The sequence below is a fragment of the Mercenaria mercenaria genome, chromosome 2 (genome assembly GCF_021730395.1).
Source record: "Mercenaria mercenaria strain notata chromosome 2, MADL_Memer_1, whole genome shotgun sequence".
Taxonomy (NCBI): Eukaryota; Metazoa; Mollusca; class Bivalvia; order Venerida; family Veneridae; genus Mercenaria; species Mercenaria mercenaria.
In genome coordinates this window covers 52297037-52313055 of record NC_069362.1, presented here as the reverse complement: position 1 = coordinate 52313055, position 16019 = coordinate 52297037, and the positions used below count along the sequence as shown (strand labels likewise).

The window sequence follows — 16019 nt, the reverse complement described above, 5'->3', positions numbered from 1 at the left end:
TGTTGCCCTCGATAAAATCTTGTATGAGTTTGATATTGGGTCATCTGGGGTCAAAAACTAGGTCACCAGGTCAAATCAAAGGAAAAGCTTGTTAACACTCTAGAGGTCACAATTTTGGCCCAATCTTAATGAAACTTGGTCAGAATGTTACCCTCAATAAAATCTTGGTCGAATTTGATATTGGGTCATCTGGGGTCAAAAACTAGGTCACCAGGTCAAATCAAAGGAACAGTTTGTTAACACTCTAGAGGTCACATTTTTGGCCCAATCTTAATGAAACTTAGTCAGAATGTTACCCTTAATATAATCTTGGACGAATTTGATATTGGGTCATCTGGGGTCAAAAACTAGGTCACCAGGTCAAATCAAAGGAAAAGCTTGTTAACACTATAGAGGTCACAATTTTGGCCCAATCTTAATGAAACTTGGTCAGAGTGTTATCCTCAATAAAGTCTTGGACAAATTTGATATTGGGTCATCTGGGGTCAAAAACTAGGTCACCAGGTCAAATCAAAGGAAAAGCTTGTTGACACTGTAGAGGCCGCATTTATGACTATATCTTCATGAAACTTGGTCAGAATGTTAATATTGATGATCTTAAGGTCCAGTTTGAATCTGGGTCATGTAGGATCAAAAACTAGGTCACCCGGTCAAATCAAAGGAAAAGCTAGTTAAAACCTTAGAGGTCACATTTTTGGCCTAATCTTAATGAAACTTAGTCAGAATGTTACCCTTAATATAATCTTGGACGAGTTCGATATTGGGTCATCTGGGGTCAAAAACTAGGTCACCAGGTCAAATCAAAGGAAAAGCTTGTTAACACTATAGAGGTCACAATTTTGGCCCAATCTTAATGAAACTTGGTCAGAGTGTTATCCTCAATAAAGTCTTGGACAAATTTGATATTGGGTCATCTGGGGTCAAAAACTAGGTCACCAGGTCAAATCAAAGGAAAAGCTTGTTAACACTGTAGAGGCCGCATTTATGACTATATCTTCATGAAACTTGGTCAGAATGTTAATATTGATGATCTTAAGGTCCAGTTTGAATCTGGGTCATGTAGGATCAAAAACTAGGTCACCCGGTCAAATCAAAGGAAAAGCTAGTTAAAACCTTAGAGGTCACATTTATGACATATCTTCATGAAACTTGGTCAGAATGTTAATCTTGATGATCTTTAGGTCAAGTTCAAATCTGGGTCATGTTGGGTCAAAAACTAGGTCACGGGGTCAAATCAAAGGAAAAGCTAGTTAACACTTTAGAGGCCACATTTATGACCATATCTATTAAAACTTGGTCAGAATGTTAATCTTGACGATCTTTAGGTCAATAGGTCAGGTGAGCGATACAGGTCCTTCATGGCCCTCTTGTTTAAATGTTTGTTTTTATCTGATAGCAAGAATGTTAGAATTATTGATTTTTAAAACATTATCATGTTGGACATACACAAGGGCTGATCCGGAAATAATGTTACTGCATCCGTTCATCCCAATATTGTTACAAAAATTATATCAAAATGTAAGCTAATTCAGTTATGTTTACACTGGTAAATATTACTTCTGTGGGTTATTTTGTTTTAAATGCACAAAACAAAAATCACCCTGATGGCATTTCACTGCACACAGAAATAGCATTTCTTTCATAAACAAAAAGAAAAACCTAACAGAAACAATCTAAATAACACCTAATCATATTAAATTATAAAGATGTGAAGTAAGTCATTCAGCAATTAACTGTGAAAACTATAGCGACATACTTGCAAGTTTATTTTCATGTGATAAGTTCATAATTTCAAACCTATAGGTTTGCTATTTTTCAGTAACTGGAGGTTTTTTATTGACATAAATTAAATGCAGGGATGTGCGACTTAAAAACAGAATCCAAAATTATGTCTCTTCCCCCCCATTGGGGGAGACATTGTTTTTGCCCTGTCCGTCCATCCGTCCGTAGGTCACACTTCATTTCCGATCAATAAGTACTGAACCATTTGACCTGGAATCTTCAAACTTCATAGGGTGGCAGGGCTTATGGAGTAGACGACCCCTATTGTTTTTCGGGCCACACCGTCAAAGGTCAAGGTCACAGGGGCCTAGAATGTTGAAACTTCATAGGATGATTGGTCATGCAGAGTAGATGACCCCTATTGATTTTGGGATCACTCTGTTAAAGATCAAGGTCACAGGGGCACGAACATGGAAAACCATTTCCGATCAAAAACTTGAGAACCACTTGACCCAGGATGTTGAATCTTCATAGGATGATTGGTCCTGCAGAGTAGATGACTCCTATTGATTTTGGGGTCACTCTGTTAAAGGTCAAGGTCACAGGGGCCTGAACATGGAAATCCATTTCTGATCAATAACTTGAGTACTACTTGATCCAGAATGTTGAAACTTCATAGGATGATTGGACATGCAGAGTAGATGACCCCTATCGATTTTGGGGTCACTCGATCAAAGGGGAAGGTCACAGGGGCCTAAACATGGAAAACCATTTCCGGTTAGTAACTTGAGAACCACTTGACCCAGAATGTTGAAACTTCATAGGATGATTGGTAATGCAAAGTAAATGACCCCTATTGATTTTAGGATCGCTCCATTAAAGGTCAAGGTCACAGGGGCACGAACATGGAAAACCTCTTTCGGTCAGTAACTTGAGAACCTCCTGACCCAGGATGTTGAAACTTTATAGGATGATTAGACATGCAGAGTAGATGACCCCTATAATTTTTGGGATCACTCTATTGAAGGTCAAGGTTGCAGTGGACATAACATGGAAATCCATTTCTGGTCAATAACTTGAGAACCATTTGACTTAGAACCATCAAACTTGATAGGGTGATAGGATTTTTTGGGGTCACTCCATAAAAGTTCAAGGACACAGGGGTTTGAATATGGAAAACCATTTCTGATCAATAACTTGATAACCGCTTGACCCAGAATGTTGAAACTTCATAATTTGATTGGACATGCAGAGCAGATGACCCCTATTGCTTTTAGGGTCACTCTACTAAAGGTCAAGGTCATAGGGGCACGAACATGGAAAACCTTACGGTCAGTATCTTGAGAACCACCTGACCCAGGATCTTGAAACTTCATAGGATGATTGGATATGCAGAGTAGATGACCCCTATTATTTTTGGGATCATTGTTGAAGGTCAAGGTCACTGTGGACAGAACATGGAAATACATTTCTGGTCAATAACTTGAGAACCATTTGACCTAGAACCTTCAAACTTCATAGGGTGATAGGACTTACAGAGTAGATGACCCCTAGCATTTTTGGGGTCGCTCCATGAAAGGTCAAGGTCACAGGAGGCTGAACATCAAAAACGCTTTCCAATCAGTAACTTGAAAACCACTTGACCCAGAATGTTGAAACTTTAATAGGATGATACGATGCAGAGTAGATGACCCCTACTGATTTTGGGGTCACTCAATCAAAGGTCAAGGGATTATAAGACATGCCAAGTAGATGGTTCCTATTGTAGCCAACCATCAGTGTCTCTTTGACTTCCGCTCCTGTCCCCAGTTGACTTGTTGCTTATACGACTTTGCATTGGGGGAGACATGCGCTTTTCTACAAAAGCATCTTCTAGTTTTATGTTATTTTTATGCCCCCGGCATCTACTGATGCGGGAGGCATATAGTGTCCTGTCCGTCCATCCGTTTGTTCGTTCGTCCGTCCGTCCGTACGAGGTTAACCAAATGGGACCGTTTCGTCTAGCATCAATACCCCTTACTAGAATGACTTGATACTAGGCAGATGTACCCTGTGACCATTCCTCATATTCAGATATCACCTGACCTCAGTTTGACCTTGACCTTGACCTCATTTTGGACTTAGGTTGCTTTATATGGGCCATCTCTTGGTTAACCAAATGGGACCGTTTCGTCTAGCATCAATACCGCTTACAAGAATGAATTGATACTAATACAGATGTAACCTGTGACCATTCCTCATCTTCAAACATCACCTGACCTCAGTTTGACCTTGACCTCGTTTTGGACTTAGGTTGCTTTGTATCGACAAGGATGCCACCGGGCGCATCTAGCGTTTATTGAACGTAGCTCCTTGTTCTATTCTGCTTTTAAATAGAGAATCTACAGTCGAGTCCACTTAATACGAACTCGCTAGATATGAATTTTCGGATTAAACAAACAAAGTCCGAATTCCCCGGCCAAGTTCTTCTATTTTCTTTGTAAAATTATTTCGGTAATAGTGAACTCGCTTCATATGAATAATCGGTAGATTCGAACACATTTTGGAAGTCCTAATAAGCTTAAATATTATACTTTTCCATCTTTTGATACAAATTAATTTTAGAAGTCGGGGCCGTTATAAAATGTGTTGAAAATAATAATATGGTCAACCTTGTGCCGCGTGGTAATTGGACAAAGGAGTAGTTCACACTTATTCACAAACAAACACTTGGTTCTTTGTGTATCATTTCAATATAAAACAATTTAATCAATTGACAGGTCAAGATTTAAATAGGTGTAAATAATTCTAAACACATTATTGACGTTCTAGTGTCGATACAGGTAGGCTGTGTCTTACAAAATATACAAACTTTTATTCCTCTTAGAATGATTGTTATATAGTACAAGCTTCAATGTTGGCTGTGGATATAATTTGGCGCTCTGGACCTCGACCGCACATTAAGATTTAAATTAGTAAGTTTTACGTGTTTAAGTATGATGTTTGTTGAGTAATTTCAATGTTATCTGAGTAAATATTAACTTAATCAGTTTAAAACTATTAACTACTTTCATATATCGGAATCTATTCACCGATGTTACCGGTGATACTGCTCAACTTGCTCGGACAAATTATCTGGTCATACATTCATTAATACGAATTTCGTTTGATACGAACATATTTCTTAGGTCCGGATGAGTTCGTATAAAGCGAGTTTGACTGTAACTTCAACAAGAGGTTCATGATGGCCCTAGATCGCTCACCAGAGTAATATGAGCTACATGCTTCAAATGTCAAACTGATGATTTTTAGAAATTTTTTGGAAGATTTTCCTATGTACAATCAAGTAACCCCTGGGGCGGGGCTAATTTTACCCCGGGGGGTCATGATTTTAACATAGTTTGTAGAAGTCTACTAGGAAATGTTACATATCAAATATCTAAGATCTAGGCCTTCTGGTTTATTTTTAGCAAATTTATGAAGATTTCCCTATGTATAATCAAGTAACCCCTGGGGTGGGGTCAATTTGACCCTGGGGGGGTCAAGATTTGAAGAAATTTTGTAGAGATCCACTAGGCAATGCTACATGTCAAATATCTAAGATCTAGGCCTTCTGGTTTATTTTTAGAAAATTTTTAAGATTTTTCTATGTACAATCAAGTAACCCCATGGGGCGGGGTCAGTTTGACCCCGGAGGTCATGATTTGAACAAATTTTGTAGAAGTCCACTAGGCAATGCTACATGTCAAATATCTAAGATCTAGGCCTTCTGGTTTATTTTTAGAAAAATTTTGAAGATTTTCCTATGTAAAATCAAGTGACCCCTGGGGCGGGGTCATGATTTTGAACAAATTTAGTAGAGGTCCACTAGGCAATGCTACATGACAAATATCTAAGCTCTAGGCCTTCTGGTTTATTTTTAGAAAAATTTTGAAGATTTTCCTATGTAAAATCAAGTGACCCCTGGGGCGGGGTCAATTTTGAACCCGTGGGTCACGATTTGAACAAATTTTGTAGAGGTCCACTAGGCAATGCTACATGTCAAATATCTAAGATCTAGGCCTTCTATTTTAATTTTAGAAAATTTTGAAGATTTTTCTATGTACAATCAAGTAACCCCATGGGGTGGGGTCATGATTTGAACAAATTTTGTAGAGGTCCACTAGGCAATGCTACATGTCAAATATCTAAGATCTAGGCCTTCTATTTTATTTTTAGAAAATTTTTAAGATTTTTCTATGTACAATCAAGTAACCCCATGGGGCGGGACCGGTGGGGGGGGGGGTCATGATTTGAACAAATTTTGTAGAGGTCCACCAGGCAATGCTACACGTCAAATATCTAAGCTCTATGCCTTTTGGTTTATTTTTAGAAAAATTTTGAAGATTTTACTATGTAAAATCAAGTGACCCCTGGGGCGGGGTCAATTTTGACCCCGGGGTTATGATTTGAACAAACTTGGTAGAGGTCCACTAGGCAATGCTTCACACCAAATATCTAAGCTCTAGGCCTTCTGGTTTTTGAGAAGAAGATTTTTAAAGTTTTTCCTTTCTGTTGCCATGGCAACCAGAGTTCTGCATGGAATTCAATTCTTTGAACAATTTTTGTAGAGCTTCACCCAAGGAACATTCCTGTGAAGTTTAGATGAAATTGGCCTAGCGGTTTATGAGGAGATGTCATTTAAAGTAAAAGTTTACGTACGACGGACAACGGACGCCGGACGGTGACTGATCAGAATAGCTCACCCTCAGCTAAAAACCTAAAAGGATACAATATTGTATTTTAACAACTTTTAACAAGTAACACATTGATTTTCAAGTTTTATTGGTAGACATTCAAATGAATTACAAATTTTAAGTATCCCCTTGTTAAATTAAGAGAATTTAATTTCCAGGATATTTTTCTAAGTGGCTGATTCTTGACAGTCCTTGAAAAGTAGAATCACTTTTAATTTGTCATATTTTCACTTTTGTTTACACTTACCTTGAATGTTTTCACCACAATTACAACTGTATACTGTTCAAAAAGTACAGTGTTTGGGTGAAAAAATGGGTTGGGAAAATATGTGACATCTGATTTTATAAGAATTATCTGTCAAGAAGATTTTGATACTTTATTCAATAGATGTTCATGTATTTATGTGTTTTGAGAGGTTTTTACATAAAAACATACAATTTTCTGGCAGAATCATACATTTAATTTTTACCGAGGTGCAGACGACAGTCATGTACCAAAAATAGTAACGGGTTGGATTTTCCAACAATTATTTGTGTGATTTCATTACCGAACAAAACATTTCTTTGAATAATCAAAAATCATTCCATTTGAGAATTCTTTCTTATACTTGAGAATTTTTTGCTTCAAATTGGTAAAACTGAGCCTAGAATCATGTTTTAAAAAGTCACCTGTGAAAAAACAACTCTTTCCTCAAGCTACACGTGTGTCACAGATGTATAATACAAAACAGTTGCTGACCCTTTCGATTTGCCATATAAACATGTTTAGCAGTCCTCGGTTATTATCACCCAGTCAAAATAGTGCCACGAGTAAAAAAGTCTAAAAACTGAAAAAATTTGAAAAGCCAGAGAATTATGATTTTGGTCGGGAGATGGGAGGCAAGGTGAAAAAAAAACGGGATTTTGACCCTCCCGCCCAGGAGATCACATGTATGCTCTATATTGCTAAGGCTTGTTATTGCTTGGAGAGAAAATACAAATTTCTGACATAATAATGTTAGTGCAGTAATCATCATTACCATGCTTTCTGTGCATATCAGTTTTTATGATATTAACAAGAGATATTGCAAATAGGTCAAGGTACTGGGACAGGAATTTTTGTTTTCTTTTCATTATACACATTTCTCTGGCTCAAGTGACATTTCTTTTTTATCAACCTTCGTATAATTCAGAGGAATCCGCAGTGTCAAATACTATTTCAGTAATTCAGGTGATGTTGGGTTAACTTTACTAAACATACTAGATACATTTCTTAATTTCATAAATGTTTCAGGTAAATCGTATAATAGATAACATAAGACCAGACCGACAAACTGTGATGTTCTCAGCAACTTTTCCTAGACAGATGGAAGCTTTGGCGAGAAAAATTCTTACCAAACCTATAGAGATACAAGTTGGGGGCAGAAGTGTCGTCTGCAAAGATGTTGACCAACATGTTGTAAGTTACAGTACTGAGATTGTGACATTTTGTTCATAACTTGATATCAGTCTTTGAATTCCATCACAGTCCACAGTCCTGTGACAAAATACACAATGCAAATGACTGAAAATATTCTCACAGATATTGCTGATGTATATTGACATCTGTAAGCTGGTTGCAAATCTTACTATGTTACTGCCATGCAGTTCTCTGCCATGTAGATATAAATTTTATGCTTTTCAATGAAAGCTTAAATGATTCATGGAGGTAAATCTTAAGTTCTTTGGGTGTGTATCGCTTCTGTTTGCTGATTACACCCAAGACAAAAGATTGGAGATAAGTACAAGAACTACAAGTGGTATACAAACATACAGACTGATATAATATTGTTTTTATATTCCTTAAATATTGTATGCATATCCCTATATACTGCCTACATGTTGTATAAGTTCCCCTTTGTATCTCCTAGTTATGCCCCCACACATTTATGTGGGGGGCAGTATAGCATTGCTGCTGTCCGTATGTCCGTCTGATGTACGTAGGTCTCGAAATCGTACGTGTCCAGCTTCTCCCACACTTTTAGCTTGATTTGCTTGATACTTTCACAGATGAACAAGCTTGATGTGCAGATGACTTTGAAGGATGGAATTTTTTCCGTGACTATTTTTACTGCAGTTATGGCCCTTTGATAGTTTTTGCTATATGGAATATAAAGAAAATTTTGTTAGCCTGTTTTGCTTCAAACTTTCACAGATGAACAAGCTTGATGTGCAGATGACCATAAAGGAAGGATTTTTTCTGTGAATATATAAGCATTTCTCTATAAATCTACTACATATTATATGTGTTTCTGTATATATCTCTTACATACTATAAACATTTCTCTATAATTCTCCTACATATTATATGTGTTTCTGTAAATATCTCTTACATACTATAAGCATTTTTCTATAAATCTACTACATATTTATGTGTTTCTGTATATATCTTTTACATACTATAAGCATTTCTCTATAATTCTCCTGCATATTATATGTGTTTCTGTAAATATCTCTTACATACCAAAACCAAAAAACTCGGTAAGACTGACTAAAAGTTATTTATTTGTTCTCGTCTTGACTCTGTCTGCCGATGTAGAATTAAATCCCGGTCCAGATTATCCATGCGGAACTTGTGGTCTAAATGTCCTCGACAATGACCCTGCCATCTTGTGTGACAACTGTAACATCTGGTTCCACATTCATTGCAAAGGATTCAGTCAATCTCAATATTTTGATTTGGTATCTAGCAATCAGTCCTTTTCCTGGCTCTGTACGAACTGTGAGTCATTAAATTTTTCCACATTATTAAACTCTTCATTGTCATCCCATGAATCCCAAAATAGTTTCACCCTATTGTCCGATCCCGCAGTTCCCGTTATTCCAAACAAAACCGAGAAAAAGAATGTTAAAAACTTTTTCTCCTGCCTGAAAGTCATGACCATAAATTTTCAATCGATTGTAAATAAGAAATTAGAATTTCATACTCTCCTTGACACAGAAAAACCCGATATAGTTTTTGGAACCGAGTCATGGCTTACATCCAAACATACCGATAGTGAAATTTTCCCACATATTTTAGGTTATACCCCCTACAGACGTGATAGGAACACAGGTAAATCTGGGGGTGGGGTCTTCATACTGGTTAAAAACTCAATCGTAGTTTCCGAAATAAAAGGTTTACAAACAAACTGTGAAATCATTTGGTTAAAACTGGAATTGTTTGGATCACAACCTCTTTATCTAGCATCATACTATAGAAGCCATGAATATGATGAAAATAGCATTTTAGAATTGTACAAGTCACTACAAATGGTAAGCAAACTTAAAGGTAAAGTTTGGCTTACCGGCGACTTTAACTTCCCAAAATTAGCATGGGACGAGAGCATCCCTACAGTCAAGCCCGGTTGCTCCCTCCCCAAACTTTATGAAGACTTCATATCTTTAGTAAATGATTTCTCATTACAACAAATGGTAAATTTCCCCACAAGGTTAAATAACACTCTAGATCTATTCTTCACATCCAACCCTACCCTTATTAAATCTATAAAGTCAGTAGCTGGTATCTTGGATCATGATATTGTCCAAATTACCTCTGAGGTCAAACCCCGTCTTAATAAACAAAAGCCACGTATTGTACACTTATTTCGAAAAGCCAACTGGGTCAATTTCCAACAGTTTGTAAAATCAAAGTCACCTTCTATGTTTAGTGACTACCATTCCAAATCCATTGAAGAGCTGTGGATAGAATTTAAAGATCTTATCCATGAAGGAATAAATCTTTTCATTCCCTCCAAGAGGTTGGGTTCTAAACCATCTCTTCCCTGGATCACCCAAGGCATCAAGAGACAAATCAGAAAACGAAATAAATTATACAAAAAACAGAAAAACAGCTCCAATCCAAAGGTCAAACATCAGTACAAAAATTTCAGAAACAAGGTCAGAATGGAGATAAAGCCGGCCCACACAAACTACCTAGAGTATGTCCTAGAAGCACATTCAGGTGATCCAAATAACCCCAAACCAGGTCAAAACTTCTCCCGTAAAAAGCTCTTCTCAACCATTAAAAATGCTAAACAGGACACCCAAGGCATTGCCCCACTATCGTAAAATGATAACCTTATCACAGATAGCAGGGGCCAGGCAAATGTTCTCAACCGCCAATTCCAGTCCGTCTTCACTCCAATGAATCCCTTAAAACTAAGTCAGCCATGCCAAATGAAAACCAAATACCTGTTTAGCAATGCCCCAAACCCCCAGTACCCCAAAATGCCTGAAATTTTCATCAGTGTAAATGGTGTCCAAAAGCTTTTGTCCACATTACAGAGTGACAAAGCTTGCGGTCCCGATAACTTAAAACCGGTAGTCCTGAAAAACTTAAGTGTACAAATTGCCCCCCTGGTCACCAAACTTTTCCAAAAATCTCTAGAAACAGGCACTATCCCTTCTGACTGGTCCAAGGCGAATGTCACTCCTCTCTTTAAGAAAGGTGATAAAAGCAACCCTGCTAACTATAGACCCATTTCTCTGACATGTGTTCTTTGCAAAGTTATGGAGCACATTGTCGCATCAAACATCACTAAACATTTCCAGGTCAACAACATACTTTATCACCTTCAACATGGCTTCAGGTCAAAACGGTCATGCGAAACTCAACTATTAGGACTTGTCGAGGACCTATCCAGGAATTTAATTCAAGGTCACCAAACAGACTTAATACTCCTCGACTTCTCAAAGGCGTTTGATAAGGTTACTCACCTAAAGTTACTATATAAGCTGCACCAACATGGCATCCAGGACTGTACACTACAGTGGGTCAAATCATTTCTCATCGGTCGCCGTCAGTCCGTCTTAGTCAATGGTGATAAGTCGGATGAGGTCCCGGTCACATCTGGTGTCCCACAGGGCTCTGTCCTCGGCCCTCTTCTCTTTCTGCTATACATAAACGACCTTCCTGAAAATATTGTTTCACAGGTCCGGTTATTTGCTGATGATACTGCTTTTATATCACAGTCAACAATGTTACACAACAACATACTCTGCAAGAGGACTTAACCAGGTTACAAAAATGGGAACACACATGGGAATTCAACCCATCCAAATGTACAGTGATTAATATTTCCAAGTCTAAACACCCTTACAAATCCACTTACACACTACATGGGCAGACACTAGCAACTGTGAGTGATGCAAAATACCTTGGTGTTAGCATCACTTCAGATCTAAACTGGAACAAACACATAAACCAGGTCACTTCAACAGCTAGTCAAACACTTAACTTCATTAAGCGCAATATTCCCTCCAAACAGCAAAATATTAGGGAATTTGCCTACAAAACCCTTGTTAGACCACAACTAGAGTACTGCAGCTCAGTGTGGAGTCCACATACACAGCTCAACACACATAAAATCGAGATGGTCCAACACAGGGCCGCTGGATGAGTCACCAGTGACTATTCAAACTACAGCAGTGTCACACACATGTTAAAGCAATTGGGGTGGCGTTCCCTTGCAAACAGAAGGAATGATGCCAGGCTACTGATGTTTTACAAGATTGTCCATGGACTGGTTGCAGTGCCAATGCCATCTTATATTTTACCTCCTAACCGGCTCACTAGACACATGCATTCCCAATCTTTCCAGCAAATTCAAACACCCTGTAATTATTACAAGTTCTCTTTCTACCCGGCGACCATCATTCTCTGGAATTCTTTGCCGGCTGACATTGCTCAGGCACCTACCCTGGACCAGTTTAGGCAAGGGGTAACCAAACTGGGCCAGGACTTCTGAGTGACCAGGCTGTTTTTAATCCTTTTACTGTACATTTCGCCTTTTTATTAGCGCTATCAGCTTTGTCTCAAATTCTCACAAATACTTTATGTATTACTTTATTTCTCCTGTACATTCCTGCTTTTAAACTCTTATGCACTGACGCGCACCTGCATAAAATACTCGCAAGGGTGTCATGCAGTATTTATAGATAGATAGATACTATAAGCATTTCTCTATAAATCTGCTACATATGTGTTTCTGTATATATCTCCTACATACTGTAAACATTAAAATTTTCTCTATATATCTTTGGCATATTGTATGTGTTTCCCTATACATCTCCTACATGTTGTATGTTTTCCTATGAACTGCCTCCATATTGTATGTGTTTCCCTATAGATCTCCTACATGTTGTATGTTTCCCCATGAACTGCCTCCACATTGTATGTGTTTCCCTATAGATCTCCTACATGTTGTATGTTTCCCCATGAACTGCCTCCATATTGTATGTGTTTCCCTATATATCACCTACATGTTCTATATTTCCCTATACACTGTCAGCATATTTTATGTGTTACAGACAATACTTGAGGATGATCAGAAGTTTTTCAAGTTGCTAGAATTGCTGGGTCAGTTCCAGGAGAAGGGTGGAGTAATCGTGTTTGTTGACAAGCAGGAACATGCTGATGATCTCATGAAGGACCTATTGAAACATTCATATCCATGTATGTCCTTACATGGCGGTATAGATCAGTATGACAGAGGAAGCATTATCAGCGATTTTAAAAATGGGGATATAAAATTATTGGTAAGCAATATTAATTTGTGCTCATTTTGAAACCTCTCTCATGGTAGTAAACAAAAAGACAGAAGCATCAGATAATCCAGGGCATACCTGTATCAGAAAATTGTTTTGATATCTGGTAACTTGAAAAGATCCATGTATTCGTGTACTTTCTTTGCTGTTCTATGAAGACAAAAATCGTGTTAAGTTGAGTGTGAAATACATGTGCATATTTAGTGTATGTAGGTCTGCCTTTAAAGTAGGATGTATTTCGTACCCCAATTGGAATTACTCAAAACCTTGCCTTATATCTTGTATTTACAAGTCTTTTTCCCTTTCTTTCATATTGTTTTAATTTATCCAGTTTTACAAGTTTTACTAATCTCTGAAATGACAGAATTGTTAATTAAATGAGGTTCTTGAATAGCAAACACCCTTACAGTGAATGCTGTCCATGGTAAAAGTCTTTTAAAACGTTTGTATCTTATATCAGGAAGTGACATATGTAAATCAAACATTCTGACCTTTGGAATGGTCTGTCTCCCTTCAAGGTCAGTAGATTTCATAGAAATTAAAATACAGTTGCATTATAATAGGGTTATTATAACATCTACAATGATGTATTCAGCTCAAGTGGATTTTACTAGGCCTGGATCCCAAGAGGCTGTTGTGCCGAGTGTGATCCAGCCTGGGAAAATATACGAGAGCCATCGATGCAGGTCAAGGTACTATTGTAATGACTATTTAATTATATACATGTATGTGCCTATTTCTAGCGTTATATCAGTCAAAATGGACTATAATTTTAGATAAATAAGACTGAAAACTTGTTTGAAACGGTGGACTATTTGTTGCATTGAACGTCAAGATGCCATTGTTGCATCATTTCTGATTGAAAATATTTCCTTATCCAATGGGAGTTGAATACAAAATTTTGTTTTTGTTAGTGAAAAACATGCTGTACTTGAGATAGAAAATGTGCAGGTATATAATAAATAGCATCAAGGGGAAAATATTAGGATTGTAAATATCTAACAGATAGATTTATTGGCTGGCTGGAGAAATTTTTCAGCTGAAGTTCTACTTTTTCATTCTTTGTAGAAATGCGTAAATAGGAACACCTGAAAAGCAATATTGGATTGTTATAAAAGTATCTCTATGTTTACAGATAGCAACATCTATAGCAGCCAGAGGTTTAGATGTAAAACATTTGATACTTGTTGTCAATTATGACTGTCCTAACCACTATGAAGACTATGTACACAGATGTGGGTAAGTTGGTTTGTTAGTTTGTTTGAGTCGCACTGATTCAGATTAAGTCATAATAGTGACTTTACAGCATTTAATGATAGAGGAAAACTCCAGCTGCCCCACCAGGCATTATTTCACACAGAGACGGACACCTGGATAGAATAACCTTATACAAGCTTGTTGGATGGCATTGTCAAATCCACAGAGGCAAGGAGAAAGTTATTGCAGCTCAGGGACCTTATCCACTCTGCCATGCAGGCCTCTGGTAAGTAAGTTATATCATAAAAAAGTTATAATGATGCCGCCCAAAATTTTTCAGGGAGAGTGCACTTTTAGCTCAACTATACAAAGTCTATGGAGAGCTATCCTACTCTTGTCGGCATCTGTGTCCACACTTTGTTAAAGTTTTGATGCACTTTCACTTTATCTTTGTTATATGATGGATTTGCTTCAAACTTAAAAGAGTTGTTCCTCATCAACACCATCATCATATGACACATTGAAGGATTTTCATGGAACTTGGGTCAAATGATCACCACCTCATCAAGACGATGTGCAGAACTCATGAGTCAGCCATGTTGGCTCAAGGTCAAGGTCATGACTCAAGGTCAAATGTTTTAGCATTCCATTTCGTGTCCGCTCTGTATCTCCTAAACCCCTTGAAGGAATTTTATTATCCCCCACCGATGAAATCGGGAGGGGGGTATTATAATGGCGTTGTCCGTCCGTCAGTGCGTCCCTGCGGCCGGCGGTCCGCAGCCATTTCTCAGTAACAAGCAGGTAGAATTTCATGAAATTTGAAATATAGATGAACCAACATACTGCGATGATGCCCGTCAAGTTTTTTTTTTGATTGATCAATTTCCCTTAGAGTTATTGCCCTTGATTTAATGAAAAATGCCCCAAAATGTCCGTCTGCAACCATTTCCCAGTAACTATCGGATAGAATTTCATAAAACTTGAAATAAACATGAACAAGCATACTGCGATGATGCCTGTCAATTTTTTTTTTTTTTGAATTCTGTTTCCCTTAGAGACAGTCTTGTGAAAATATTTCATGAATTACCTCCTTTCAGATAAAGGTTGGATATACTTTTATCTTGTATCTATGTTATAACCAAATGGATTTGATTCAGACTTACAACAGTTGTTCACTTCATTACCCATATCATATAACACAAGGGTCATAATTCTTGCACCAATTCTTTATGAATAATGTCCCTTTTTATTTAGAATTTAAGGTTAATTTTGATGTACTTTCAGTAAGTCTTTTGTTATAACTTATTGGACTGATTCAAAATTAAAATAGTTCTTCTACATCATTGTCCTCATTGTATGACATAAGGTCCTTAACTTTGGTAAAAATATTTCATGAATTATGTCCCCTTTTTACTTAGAATTTTACTTTAATTTAATGTTTTTCACCTTGACTCTGTTGTTACAAAATGGATTTGATTCAAACTTAAAATGGTTGTTCTACATCTTCATCGCCCACATCATATCACATAATGTTGGCACCAATATTTTATGAATTATTCCCCCTTTTTGCTTAGAATTTCATGTACAAGTTATGCTGCACTTTTGCTCTGTTTCAGTTGTTACAGAATGAATTTAATTCAAATTTAAAAGAGTTGTACCACATTATTAGTCACATATATGGTGCATTACTCTTGCAGAAATATTCCATAAATTATGTCTTTTTTATACTGATCTAACAATTGGATAATATTTTGCTGTCTGTTATAACTAAATAAATTTTACTCTGACTTAAACTGTTGTTCTAATATTGCCATCCACATTTAGTCATATTAATAACTC

General features: G+C 37.2%; 1 protein-coding gene across 1 annotated transcript in view; it reads left to right on the top strand.

Annotated features, from left to right (window-relative positions):
* The window catches only part of LOC123563967 (probable ATP-dependent RNA helicase DDX46), a 128327-nt gene that overhangs the window by 94281 nt on the left and 18027 nt on the right, over positions 1–16019 (top strand). Inside the window, exons 13-15 of the mRNA XM_045357166.2 lie at positions 7711–7875; positions 12747–12974; positions 14119–14222. Of these exons, the coding sequence (XP_045213101.2) occupies positions 7711–7875; positions 12747–12974; positions 14119–14222 (497 nt within the window). The remainder of the gene's footprint in view (positions 1–7710; positions 7876–12746; positions 12975–14118; positions 14223–16019) is intronic.